At 34.5% G+C, this 15,181-nt stretch overlaps 1 protein-coding gene across 1 annotated transcript in view; it reads right to left on the reverse strand.

Annotated features, from left to right (window-relative positions):
- Positions 1-15,181, reverse strand: part of RALGAPA1 (Ral GTPase activating protein catalytic subunit alpha 1) — a 189,559-nt gene that overhangs the window by 58,685 nt on the left and 115,693 nt on the right. The window contains exons 29-33 of the mRNA XM_052659453.1: positions 14,597-14,705; positions 13,250-13,360; positions 6,918-6,986; positions 3,122-3,256; positions 2,553-2,736 (exon numbers count right to left, since the gene is read on the reverse strand). Of these exons, the coding sequence (XP_052515413.1) occupies positions 2,553-2,736; positions 3,122-3,256; positions 6,918-6,986; positions 13,250-13,360; positions 14,597-14,705 (608 nt within the window). The remainder of the gene's footprint in view (positions 1-2,552; positions 2,737-3,121; positions 3,257-6,917; positions 6,987-13,249; positions 13,361-14,596; positions 14,706-15,181) is intronic.

Consider the following 15,181-nt stretch of genomic DNA (forward strand, 5'->3'; position numbering starts at 1 on the left):
GTAAAATAAACACTGTATTATACTATGCCAAATCTAAAGAAATAAGTCATCTATATCAATTATTGTCTGAATTATTTTTATTACATTCCTAGTTCACTTGTACATATGTGTTCTAGACAAACTATTAGGTATTTGTGGTTGACTCAAAACCCAAGCCCTGTATTTCCTTGATACATAACTTTATACCTTCACTTGCATTTTATGTCATCAATCCATTACCATGGCCACATTCTGAATGTTTTAATCATTTATAACTATTCTACCTTTAAAAATCAAACTTTCCCTTAATAGTTTATACTCTAACCAAAACCTCCTAATCTACTGACTTTCCATTTCTGTTCTGTAGAGCCCTTGGAGAGGGCTCTTAGACATGAATGGGAAAGAAGTCTGCCGAATCTTCACTGTAGCTCTACTTTAAGAAGTTTTACAAAGTAGACTTCCTTGTGAAATTTATCTGAAGTGTCTGCTGCTTAAAAACTCATTTAATAAACCACTGTCCTAACATACTGATAAGCTCAGCAGTTCTCAACCTTGGCTGGATATTAATCACCTGCAACGTTTTAAAAGCCTGAGGAATCCCAGATCAATATATCAAAACCTCTATGGATGGGACCAGAATATCAGTATTGTAATATGCAGCCAAGGCTGAGGATCATTGCTCAAACTTCTTATCACCAACCACATCTACTTTCTGATTCATAGGATCACTTCTACTTTCTTCCAGCTTATTAGCTATTTCCTAACATCAGTTCAATCCTCACCAACCCTAGACTCTATAATTAAACCATATACCAATATTCTGAGAGCCATCGTTCCCTTGTCTATCTGCCAGATTCAATTTACGGAATGTTGAGAGATGTAAACAAAACATTGTGGTTTCCCCTTTCTGTTGGGTCCTCAATACTTCCGTCAGTCCTCTTAACTTATTTCAATTTTCTTCATCTTTCTGATTTCAGAAGAAGAGCTAATATTAATACCTAAACTTTCTAGCTCTCAGGAACTTCACTCTGTTAATGAACCCCTTACAACTTTCTTTCTCAGCTTATAATTGAGTTTAGCTCTTTTTAAAACTCCTTTAACGCTGAATAATCTTATCTGTTTTATCATTTTTCTTGACTTTTTTAAAGAGCACTTTTGACAAATGGCTCTACTTCCTTAAGTCCTGCTTGCTCTTTAACCCACAGCCATCCACGTCTGTCTTCTACTTCTCTGCTGAAACCAAAGTAGATGTATTTGTCAGTCTTTTTGTACTTAATATCTCTATCATTTAATACCTTTGGCCAGTCTTTCAAAAATCTTTTTCTTCTGTTTCTGAGAAACTACTCTTTCCTGGTTTTCCTTCCTTTCTAACCTTTTCTTCTCAGAACACACACATCCGTGTAAATACATATTCCTAACAAAGACCTCTCTGCTAAGGTGTAGGTCTGCATGTACAATGAACTGTCCCACTAAGTCACATGAATATCCAACTCCTAGTTAAACCATTTCTAATACTGCTCTCATTTCCCTCCCTAATTCTCTAAACTTTCTCATATTCTTGGTCTAGTTTGGGGAAGATATAACCAATTTAACCCTTTAGCAACTCTTGTCTCTCCTACTGCAAGCTCCCTAAAAATCAATCTAACATATTAGAGATCAAGCAAATCCCTTTCTCTGCAAAGGACAGTAAATTATCTTTGGTTTTATGGGCCATGCTCTCTCTGTCCAAACTACTCAACACTGCTATTACTACACAAAAGCAGCCATTATGATATTTAAATGAACAGCATGGATGTGTCTCAATAAAACTGTATTTAGGTGGCAGGTGTGGGCCACAGTCTGCTGATTCCTAAAATACTACTCTCAAAGAGCTCTTAATACTAATTTTACCATGTATATCACCTCCTTAAAACCCTTCAATAATTGCGGGATTCCTCTGGGCTACCCCTGCATCTTTTATTTTTAATTGAAGGATAATTGCTTTACAATATGGTGTTGGTTTCTGCCATACACAGACATGAATCAGCATAGGTATACATATGTCCCCTCCCTGATGAATGTCCCTCCCACCTCCCACCCCTCTAGGTTGTCGAAGAACACTGTGTTTGAGTCCCCTGCATCATACTATACCCCTGCATCTTGGATGTACTTTTATTTTTATATGTAGTCATATCATAAGGTTACTTGTCTACATATTTCCTTATCTCAGATAGTAAACTCACTGAATATAAAAACTGTATGGTTAAAGAACTTAATCAGAAATAAAAACTGTATGGTTAAAGAACTTAATCAGAATAAAGAACTTAATCAGAACTTAATCACAATATGGTTAAAGAACTTAATCAGTATCAGAATACCTATAAGTATAAAGGGAATGTCATCACGTATCATCTTAGTACTTGTGTATCTGAAGTTATTTCTTAAACTAAAAATGAACTTTAGTTATAATATACATGGCAAGGTAAACAATTATAAAGTAAGGCATACTTCCTTCCAGTATTTCTACGTAGGCCTCAAAGCATACTCTGGCAGAACCCAAGCAACAGTACTGTCCTGAAGAGAATTCATTTTACCTTCTGTTACTGGCTGGAGTTTAGAAGATCTTTCCGAATCAGGAGAGTGCAAAGGTTCAGGCTCTTTTAGGCTTTCCAAATGCATAAAAGGATCATAATCTACAGATGCCAAATCAGAAAGGCTTATTGGAAAATACCTCGGATTGCTAAAACACTGAGCTCCATAAACACACCCATGTAATACCTGCAAATACAGGGGAAAAAACATACCACATTTTCCTTTTCGCTGAAAATAAAGGTAAAAGGAGAAAACAACTGCTAATACAAGAACTTGACAAAATTTTTAAATATTTAAACACACCTCTTCAATCAAGGTAAAATTTTTCTGAAAAAGAATGAGCAATATTTAATGATTCTCACATTCAACAAAGATTTCACTTTTCAACATTTTGCAATGAAACAAAGTCTTGTAAGAAGTACTTTTAAATTATCCACAGGTACTGTAAGATAAATCTATGTTCTTAGAAAATTGCTAGCTCTAAAACAATGAAAATGCAATACTAAGAAATGTTAATTCTTTAGGTTTCAAAAATCCTTGGTTACCAAATAAATGATAAAGCAAAGTTTACCTTATAAATGCAGTTAAGAACAGATTTTTCTATTTTATCATTTTCTGCTCCTGTAGCATGGACTGGTTGGAGCAGTGTCTTAAGAGGTAAGGCCATGATCCAGTCCAGAAGACACAGAAGTAAGGATACCACCAACTGAAACAACAAAACCCCACATCCTCAGTATAACCAGAAAACAGAACATTCAAACTTCAAATTATCTGTAAGTATAAAATATACACAGCAAATGAGCTTTCACCCATTCTCCCACTGTAAGCTTTTGTGAAGCGCGAGCGTAAATGAGAATGAGGAACTAGGTACAAGCCAGGTGATTTGGCACCTGTCCCTTGGGTGGCAGGCTTAAATGGTGGAGTGCTAGACGTATGGTCTAAACCCTTCTCTCCTCTGACAGGGTGTGAGCTGGGCATTTCCTCCTGATTGTATGGAGCTACGCTAGGAGTGGGGTTTATGACAAGTGCCACAGCCTTTCCTACCTATTTCTGATGTAGATATTTTCTCAGTCACATGATGTGTAGAGGTCACTTGATTAGTTTCTGGATTTCTCTCAGAGAGAACTGTTCCACGTGTAGCTATATTTTCCACAGGTCCAGGAGACGAGGAAAACTCAGGAGCTCTAGGTCACTATCTTGGGACTCCCTCTCTGCCTATTCTTTACCTGTTACTCTTCAAGGTGTTATACTTTGCTAACCTATCTTACTCTTGAGCTTCTCCTTAAGTGATCACATATATTCCCAGTTTAATACAACTCATGTATTGACAATGCCAATAATTTTGTTTCCAGCCTCAAATTTACTACTTTAGTTATATAGATGGTGGTCTCTACCTGGCCATCACTGCTTACGTGCAACACACTAAAAACTGAAATTCATCTTTCTTCAAATATCCTGCATTTTTCTTTATTCCTGATGCTAGTGATGGATGCCACTTTGTCAATATTTACCTTTATTCCTTTAGCTTTATTTCAGAACATTATAAATTCTCATAGAGATTACTGTAATTAACAATTACTATATTATTCCTTTTGCACATTCTTAAGTGATCTCTCACAAATTTGGCATTTTGTTGCGTATTAAAACCTTTCCAAAAAGTCACTTTCAAAAAAACAACTTTCTCAAAAGCCCAAGTTTCTTAATGTAGAATTCTGACCCCTTTCTATGTCTAATGCCTAATTCCCCAACCTTGAATCATGCATTTCATGTCCTATAATATGGAAATAATTGCCTACTGCCTTCCCATAACATTATGTCTTCCCATAACATTAAAAGATGCTTGTTCCTTGGAAGAAAAGTTATAACAAACCTAGACAGTGTATTAAAAAGCAGAGATATTACTTTGCCAACAAAGGTCCATATAGTTAAAGCTATGGTTTTTCCAGTAGTCACATATGGATGTGAGAATTGGATCATGAAGAAGGCTGAACATTGAAGAATTGATGCTTTTCAACTGTGGTGTTGGAGAAGACTTCTCAGAGTCCCTTGGACTGCAAGGAGATCAAATCAGTCAGTCCTAAAGGAAACTGACCCTGAATATTCATTGGAAGGACTGATGCTGAAGTTGAAGCTCCAATACCTTGGCCACCTGATGCAAAGAGCTGACTCATTAGAAAAGAGCCTGATGCTGTGGAAGATTGAAGGCAGGAGGAGAAGGGGATGACAGAGGATGAGATGGTTGGATGACATCACCGAATCAATGAACATGGGTTGAGTGAACTCTGGGAGATAGTAAAGGACAGGGAAGCCTGGCGTGCTGCAGTCCATGGGGTCACAAAGAGTTGGACATAACTGACTGACTAACTACAACTGTCTTCCCATAACACACCATGACACTGTACACATGATTTTACTCATGCTATTCCCTCCACTTGGAATAACTCTCTGACTCTACTTGTTTCCGTTTATGTAGAAGACCCCATTCATTGTTAAGCAACTGTTCCCTTAAAATAAGTCCTCCTGCCTTGATAGTTCATTACTTCCTCCTCTACCTTGTATCATACACATTTTTCTGCTTTTTACAGTAAGCACTTACTATACTGGATTGCTTCACTTGTCTCTCTAATCTTCAAAATCCATGAGAGCAGGGACCATCTTATTTATGTCTGTTTAACTAGCTCCAAGCAGAATACCACAGACATATTTTGTGATTAATAAATGTTTAGTGAATAAAGTAGGCGGGGAACAAAAACCTGGTAGTGGAGCTTTTTTTTTATGAATAGCTAGGCCTTTGGAAGACAAAATGATAAAGAAGGAGGTGGCTAACTAGTGACCCAGATATAGTTCACAAATTGGATCTGGAATTCTTGACCATAGGTTAAGACACTAAAATGAAGGACTCCTGTCTAAAAATGGAGTAACAGGGTCTTTTAAAGATGAGGGAGAATGTATTCATCAATCATTAGATAATACAATCAAATAAGTTTTAAACTAAGTACAAAGAGGAAGAATAAAAAATTCTTAGGTAAACTCATGAAGTTAGTGATATGGAAGACAACAGGAAAGACCAAAAAATGTTAAAAAGCATCACTGACTCAATCACTTTGCTCAAATGGACATGAATTTGAGCAAACTCTGGGAGATAGTGAAAGACAGAGTATCCTGGCGTGCTGAGTATGCGGTCGAAAAGAGTCAGACATGATTTAGCAACCAAACAACAAGCCCACACAAGAAAATAACTGAGAAGAGGCCCAGAAACATAATTATAACTGCAGAGTTCTGTAAACAATGGGCAGAATACATGAGATTTCAACACAATATGATTAAGAAATCCTAACATTGAGATTTGGAGAAGAGAATTCAAGATTGGGATGCGAAAATGAGAAGGAATAATTTTCAGAGAAAATTAACAGGATCTAGAGCAACACTGTCTGATAGAACTTTGTGCAGTGATGGAAATAGTATATATTTGCCCATGTGTCTACTGAGCACTTGAAATGTGGCTGGTACAAACAAGGAATTAAAATTTTCATGTAAATGTTCAATTTAATTTTATTTAAAGTCACACATGGTAAGCAGCTACCATTTGGGCAGCCCATATCTAGAGTCCCTATAACAAGCTATGTGCAAAAAATTAACAGACATATGAACCAACAGCAAAGTGGAACCTATAGTCTTTAGGAAAAAAGTTCAATGGAAACAGACTCATCAATAATCCAGATATTGAATTTAGCAGCTAGAACTTTAATTACATACATATGTTAAAAATCTATGAAAGAAAACAGAGATAACTGATGAAATAATGCAGAATTTCAGGAAAGACATGAAAACTATAAAGAGATATCAAATAGAAACTTTAGACTGATAAGTACAATATCTGAAATAATTAAAGGAATCTCATAATAAATTTACTGAGGTAAATACAATCTTGTAGAACATTTTGATGGCCAAAGGGTATGTCTTCTCCAAAGTGTCATACCTTTATACATTATATGAACTTTCCTTATTGGAAATTTCTTTACTTCCTATCAGTAACAGTTATATTAAAATGCATGGCTTCCTTAAGAATGAATTCCTCACAATTAATAACTTTCAAGCATAAATAAGATCATAACAACTAAAAAAAAAATAAAATGGACAGAACCCTCCCAAGTTCCTTACAAAAAGACTTTATCAAATGACCATGATTAATTTGAAATATGAACTAAAAATATAATTTAGTTATACTTAAATAATGGACAGCTATATCTCATAATTAATGTAAGATTAATTGTGTCCCATATAAATATATATACTTTCATGGTTTAAAAATATAAATATTTTACTAGATAATCATGTTGTTAAATATAAAAACAAATTTAAATTACCCTCTTGTCCATTTCATAAGATGACGCTTCCGTACTTGGCAAAAGATGGGTAATAGTGGCTATTAGAATCTGTAAGAAATTTAAAAAAGCTCAAAATATGTCAAACTAATACTATATCTTAAAACAAACACTAATGCTAATAAAGTGATAGAAAATATACTGTTAAAAAAAAAAGAAAAGAAAGTATACTGTTGAAAGTTTAAGCCAAAATATACTGTTATTTCAAAGTAATTTTTAATAGGTCAGTTTTTCAAGTATACTATCAAACATTTACAATCTTAATGTACAGAACCAAAGTTATATACGCTCTCTTAACTATAAATGGTTTTCTTATAGATTCAATTCTTGAATCAATATGTATAAATATACAAGTAATATATGTTCTGACAGAAAAATCAGAAGATACAGATAAACAAAATGACATATAAAAACCATTGGTAATTTACTACTGAAGACATCTGCTTTAATCAACAAGTTAAGAAGGAATGTTATCTTAACATAATAAACTCCATATAGGACAAGCCCAAAGCTAGCAACATATTTGAAGGTAAAAAGTCAATGTCCTTTCCTCTAAAGTTGGGAATAAGACAAGGATGCTCTTAACTGTCATTTCTATTCCACACAGTATGGGAAATCCTACCATACCAATTAGGCAAGAGAAAGAAATAAAAAGCATCCAAATCTGAAAGGAAGAAATAAAATTATTTCTATTTGTAGATGACATGATCCTATACTCAGGAAATCCTAAACATTTCACAGAAACAACCTATTAGATTAGAACTCGCAAGTGAATTCGGTCAAGTTGCAGGATGCAAAACTCAACACATAAAATCCAGTTGCATTTCTATACACCAACAATAAACTATCACAAAGAGAACTTAATTTATAATAGCATCAAAGTCAATAAAATGCTTAGGAATAAATTTAACCAAGGAGGTGAAAGACCTATATACTGAAAATTAGAAAACACTAGTGAATGAAACTGAAGAAGACAAATAAATGGAAAGATATTCCATGCTATAGATTGGAAGAATTAACACTTTAATTGCTCACACTACCCATAGTGATCTACAGATTCAGTGTAATACCTATCAAAATTCCAGTGGCATTTTTCTCAGAATGAGAGAGAACTATCCTAAAATATCATAAAATTTGAATAGACTTCCTCCCCCCCGCCCCTCCACCACACACAAAACCAAAGAGCCAAAGCAATCTTGAGAAAAAAGAACAAAGCTTCACACTTCCTGATTTCAAGTTTTATTATAAAGCTAGAGCAATCAACAGAGAAGGCAATGGCACCCCACTCCAGTACTCTTGCCTGGAAAATCCCATGGATGGAGGAGCCTGGTAGGCTGCAGTCCATGGGGTCGCTAAGAGTCGGGCACGATTGAGGACTTCACTTTCACTTTTCACTTTCATGCATTGGAGAAGGAAATGGCAACCCACTCCAGTATTCTTGCCTGGAGAATCCCAGGGACAGAGGAGCCTAGTGGGCTGCTGTCTATGGGGTCGCACAGAGTCGGACACGACTGAAGCGACTTAGCAGCAGCAGCAGCAGAGCAATCAAAATATGGAACACGGGCATGGAACAACTGACGGGTTCAAAATTGGGAAAGGAGTACAGCAAGGCTGTATACTGTCATCCTGCTTATTTAAATTATATGCAGAGTACATCGTGAGATTTTGGGCTGATGGGTCACAAGCTGGAATCAAGATTGACAGGAGAAATATCAACAACCTCAGATATGCATATGATACTATAATGGCCAGGAACTAACGAGTGTCTTGATGAAGGTGAAAGAGGAGAGTGAAAAAGCTTGCTTGAAGCTCAACATTCCAAAACCTAAGATCATGGCATCTGGTCCCATCACTTCATAGCAAATAGAAGGGGAAAAAAGTAGAATCAGTGAAAGACTTTATTTTCTTGGGCTCCAAAATCACTGTGGACAGTGACCGCAGCCATGGAATTAAAAGATGCTTGTTCCTTGGAAGGAAAGCTATGACAAACCCAGGCAGCATATTATAAAGCACAGACATCACTTTGTCGACAAAAGTCCATACAATCAAAGTTATGGTTTTCCCAGTAGTCATGTACGGATGTAAGAGTTGGACCATGAAGAAGACTGAGCCCCGAAGAACTGATGCTTTTGAATTGTGGTGGTGGCAAAGATTCTTGAGAGTCCCTTGGACTGCAAGGAGATAAAACCAGTCAATCCCAAAGGAAATCAACCCTGAAAACTCACTGGAAGGACTGATGCTGAAGCTGAAGCTCCAATACTTTGGCCACCTGATGGGAAGAGCCGACTCACTGGTAAAGACCCTGATCCTGGCGAAGATTGGAGGCAGGAGGAAAAGGGGCAACAAAAGATGAGATGGTTGGATGGTATCACCTGACTCAAAGGACATGAGTCTGAGTAAACTCTGGGAGATAGTGAAGGACAGGGAAGCCTGGCATGCTGCAGTCCATGGGATCGCAAAGAGTCAGACATGACTTAACAACAACAATCAAAATATGGCACTGACAGTAAGGGACTGACATAAAAACAGGCACCCAGACCAGTGCATTAGAATGAAGTCTAGACATAAACCCACACATACAGTCTATTTTAGAAAAGGGTGCCGAGAACACACACACATGTGGTGTTGAAAAAAACTGGGTATCCATGTGCAAAAGCATGAAACTGGACCCCTACTTTATACCACTCACAAAAATTAACTTGAAATGGATCAAAGTCTCAATACAAAGGCTTGAAACCTTAAAACTCCGAGAAGAAAACATAGGAAAAAGGCTCCGTGACATGGGTCTTGGTAATAATATTTTGGAAATCATACCTAAAGCACAAGCAACAACAACAAAAAAAGACAAGTGGGACTATATAAACTAAAAGCTTCTGCACAGAGAAAGAAACCATCAATAAAGTGAAAAGACAACTTACAGAATGGAAAAAAATATCTGCAAACCATATATCTGTAAGGGGTTAATATCTAAAATATACAAGGAACTTCTACACCCAACAGCCAAACAAATTATCTGAATCTATAAAAGGGCAAAGATTCTGAGTAGACGTTCTGCCAATGACACACAATTGGCCAACAAGAACATGGTAAAGTACTCAACATCAGTAATCATCAGGAAAATACAAATCAAAATCACAATGAAGTATCACCTCATATTTGTTAGGATGGCTATTTTTAAAAAGACAAGAGATAATGTTGGTGAGAATGTAGAGAAAAGGGAACCCTTATGCACTCTTAGTGGGAATGGAAACTGGTACAGTCATTATGAAAAATAGTATGGAGGTTCCTAACAAAATTAAAAATGTAAATACCATATATACTATTTCTGGGTATACATATGAAGGAAATAAAATCAGTATCTCAAAGGGATATATGCACACTCATGTTCACTGCAGTATTATTCAAAATAGCCAAGATATGGAACAGCCCACATGTCTTTTGACAGAAAAATGGATACAGAAATTGTGGTGTACATACATACACGATTGAATATTATTAAATCATAGGAAAGAAAATCCTGCCATTTGTGAGAACATGAAAAAACTTGCAGGGTATTATGCTAAATGAAATAAGCCAGAGAAAGATAATATTGTATGGTATCACTTACATGTGGAATCTAAAAAAAGCTAATTTTGTAGAAACAGAATAGTACAGTGGTTGCCAGGGGCTGAGGTCTAGTGAACTGGGGAGATGGAGGTCAAAGGGTACTAATTTTCAGTTAAAAGAATAATAAATTCTAAGGATTTATCATATAGTACAATAAATACAGTTAATCATACAATACTATCTTAAAGTTGCTAAGAGTAGACCTGAAGTATTCTCACCATAAAAAAAATTAACAATGTGTAATAATCAATATGTTAATTACCTTGATCTTGGTAACCCTTCTACAATATCACTGCTTTATACATTTAAAATATATTTATTAATTATTCCCCAATGAAGTGAAGGAAAAATAATTTACTCTTGTCTTCCTGGATATTGTGGTATATATACTCGCAAATATATGACTTTTAAAAGAAATTTTATAATGCGGCTTTTAAAATTAACATATACTGTACACTGAACATAGTACGAACAAAATTGATGAAGTATGAAATAGAAGACCTTATTAAAGCAAAATATTAATATAATTTTATCATTTACCCTGAAAATTTCTTGATCTTATTCAATTTTTTAATGTGTATGTTAAAAATGTATTGAGGTGAACTTATTGTATTTTTATTGCATGCTATTTTTATAAATGAGTGCTTCAAGTAAAAAAATTCCTCTAAAGGTAATTTACACTGTAAAAGGTTTTACTCACTAATAGAATGAATCTAGTATATCAGATTAATACTTAATAATGTTAATAGAACTGGGATTCTATTCCTAACCATGCAAGCAGATAGCCATTAGGGAATTCCTCTACCATTTTAGAATTTCATTTCTTCATTCAATTACAGGTGAAGTATAACTATTTATCTGTAGCCATTGGCCACCATAATTTATACTGAGGCAATCTGCAAAAACTCTACACAGCTAAGAATTAGATAAGTATTAAAATAAATAAACTGAGAAAGAAAATATAAGAAAGCATTTGGAGGCTTTCAAATGAGAAAAAAAAATCTGCTTAAAGAATACCTTAACTTTCAACAGAATAACCAATCTTAAAGAGTAAAATTTTCAAGTTTTAAAATTTCAAATGCTTTTATATATATATATATATATATATATATATATGAACATTCACATTTACACCCCGTTATCAAGTCATGCATGATTACGACAGTAGCTGCAGCCAACACACTTTTTAAAATTTATGTCCCATCACTTTTATGGCAAAATGTATCAGTGTTTTATATATATTTTCTCATTTAGTTTTCAGAGCAACTCTGTGAGGTAGTTATTTTTATCCCAAATGCAAACATAAAGAAAGTCAGAGTTTAGAGGACTGAGTTCATAGTTACAAACGTGGTAAATGGTAGAGTTGTGGGTTAATTAATCCAGGTCTAACCTTCAAACCCAATCTCTGAACCATAATACTGTATTAAACTCAACAGATATTTATTTAAGAGATTCTATATGAAAGTCATCCTATGCATAAAAAATAATAAAGAAAAACTGTCACTGTCTTAAAGAAGCTTAGATGTTTTTACACAAATATATTTAGTGCTACAATAGGGCCTTGGTGACATGGTTGACTGGCAAAAGCTTGGACTTGAAATTTAACAGACTTGGGTTTGAACTGTTTCTACCCTGGTTTAGCTTATGACTTTATATAGTTACTATATCCTCAGTTCTCTCATCTTATATAAAGGGAGAAGAGGAGGAAGAGATAACATAACAGTCTGCTTCAAATGACCTTTTATGAATTAAATGAGGTTAACATATGAAAAGGTGACTAGCATAATGACTGATACATAGTAAGTGCTTAATAAATAATACTGTCTTTCCTAAAAATGTTATAAGAACATGAAGATAAGAAAGATAAATTCTGGTTGGAAAGAATAAGTAAGGATTCTCGTTTTTTTGAGGAGATGGTGTTTAAACCAATCACTGAAAGATGAGGTGGGCAGAGAAAGAAGAGCATTTTAGGTAAGAAGATGAGTAAAGGGTATGTTTAGGGGATAATAGCTGACGCAGGTGCCTAGACTACAAGGTATTTCATCAAAGGAATCTGTACATGATTCTGAAAAGATGGTATGGGTTCTCATCTGGAGGCTTCCAAGTAAATCACAAATAGAGTTTGGGTCTTATAGGTAAAAGAAAGTCACTTGGAGACTTTAGTTTCATTGTTTTTTTTCTCCTTCAGGATAGTGACATAAGTCATGTCAATATGAATGATGACTTGGAGGGATGACCTCAGAAGCCAGGAGACCAGTTTAAAAGGCTATTATAGTATCTTGTGTTACAGAAAGCACAGAACACACAGAATTTAAAAAAAAGAAAGAAATAAAAGACTTTATAAATGACTGGCAGAAGAGGAAAGGGAAGGAATGAACCAAAATAATGTTCTGATTTTGGTAACTGAAGGGATGGTATGTTTTCTAACCTAAAACAGGGAATGATACTGAATATACATTATAAAGACAATAGCAATAATAAATTTGCACATAGCATTTAAAACCCAACTACATAATCTCTTAATATATTAAGGTAACAGAATATAGAAAAGGACTACCATGAATTATGGTATTTCAAATATGTACCCTGAGTGGCCACTATTTAGCTATGTAAAATTTAAAGAAAACTATTAAATAATTTTATATTTCAAGGTATCCAAATGTAAGAATACTTAACAAGTCATAATAAACAAATGACAAATTACTTACTTGAATAATTTTCAAGGGAGAATCAGGCTGGTAAATCTGAAGTCTAGGTACATAATGAACCAGCATGTGAAGCATGTTACAAGCTACATGGGCTACTGTTTTATTAGTAAACTGTAGTAATAAGAAAAAAAACCAAAAAAGAAATATGATAAAAAATTTCTTCTTGGTATTATTTATCTATGCACTAGTTGTTGAAAAAATTTTAATTGTATACACATGTTTATTTTTGTCATTCTATATTTATATTAATATTGGAAAGATAAATAAAACCTGCAAAATTAAAAAAATCATAACACACTCCAAATATATAATTAACTTTATTTTTTCTTTGTAATGTTTGTCCTCATTAAAGTGTTTATTTCATTTCTAGAATGGCCTCTAAACTGCTCATCTTGTTATCCCATTTTTCCCCACTCCAATCTACTGTATAAGATACTTGCAAATTGTCTTCTGAACTGTGCTTAACAATCTTAGATGACTCCCCACTGGCATAAAGCCAAACTTCTATGCTTATCTCTCTATGACCAAATCTCACCCGCTCTTTAAGCCGTGACTAGATGTGTCCTCTTTCTAAAGTCTTCTCTGATACCTACGTCAAAGTAACCTCTGCTTTCTCTGAACTGAATCAGCAGCTTACACACACCATTCATTTGGTTCTCTCAGCTTTTCAGATTTTATTACTCTTATTTTGATATTTTTCAGCCATCATATTATTAAGCTCTTCAATCTAGTATTTACATTTCTTTTTTATTCTGTATTTCTCCTCTGCCTAGCAAAGCACCTCAAACATAGTATATACTCAGAAATACCTGTCAAGTATTTTTGTATTTTGTGTGTTTAGAGTTCTATATAGATATTGTATTACAAATCACACAACAAAAAAAAAATCACTAATCTCTTTGCTAATAAAAATATACATTGTTCATTCAGCTCCAAATAATCAGGTTATTAATTCTGAACAAATCTGATTCTGGTCATAAACAGGCCATTTAACTTGAATGATACAGCCAAAAAGTGGGACAGCTTAAGGATTCAGAAGGTAATAAAGATCGAAGAGTAGGTTACAAAAATATTGATTAAGAAACGGCAAACAGCCCTACATATGTTGTTAAATGACTGGTTTCCTTTATAGCAGTCATCCATATGTATCTTAGGGACAAAGCCAAATATATAAAAAGCTGAGATAACATAGGCCATCACTAAGATACCCTAAATTCAAGAGTAGAACTACTAAGGAAAACATCAGAATCAAGGAAATAATGTAGTGCACAAGATAAAACTAACATTTGGGGAAAAATAATAATGCATTCTATACTATCTTAATATTCTAAATATTTACTTACTTACCTTTAAGGAAACACAAATTACATTCAGAGCTTCCTTAATTTGAGGATGATGAGACTCATGGACTAGTTCTTCACAAATCCAAATACCTAAACTGCAAAGTGCTACACATCTGCAAAAAGGCAACCAGTAATGACACAAATAAAAGCGGATGTGCCTGTAAATGAAATGAAACCACAACCACAACCAAAATATTCCCAACCAACCAACCTAGAGTGAAAATGCACAATTTAGGTGAATTAATCAATGTTACTGTTAATCAATTCATTACTGTTCATTAATCAATTTGTTACCTAGGAAAATAAAGTGGGAGAAAAGCATATTCACCAAACTCTAAGCCTTATTTTTTAAGTTGATTTTATATTGGATAGTTGATTTACAACGCTGTGTTAGCTTCAGGTGTACAGCCAAGTGATTCAGATATACATATATCCATCCTTTTTCAGGCTCTTTTCCCATATAGATTATTACAGACTATTACAGACTACTGAGTAGAGTTTCCTGTTCTAAGCCTTATTTTCAACTATAATTTACTACCAAGATCACAGGTGGGAATAAAGACACAGGATCTTTCTGTCAAACCCATAC

Source organism: Budorcas taxicolor, chromosome 21 (assembly GCF_023091745.1).
Source record: "Budorcas taxicolor isolate Tak-1 chromosome 21, Takin1.1, whole genome shotgun sequence".
NCBI classification, from domain to species: domain Eukaryota; kingdom Metazoa; phylum Chordata; class Mammalia; order Artiodactyla; family Bovidae; genus Budorcas; species Budorcas taxicolor.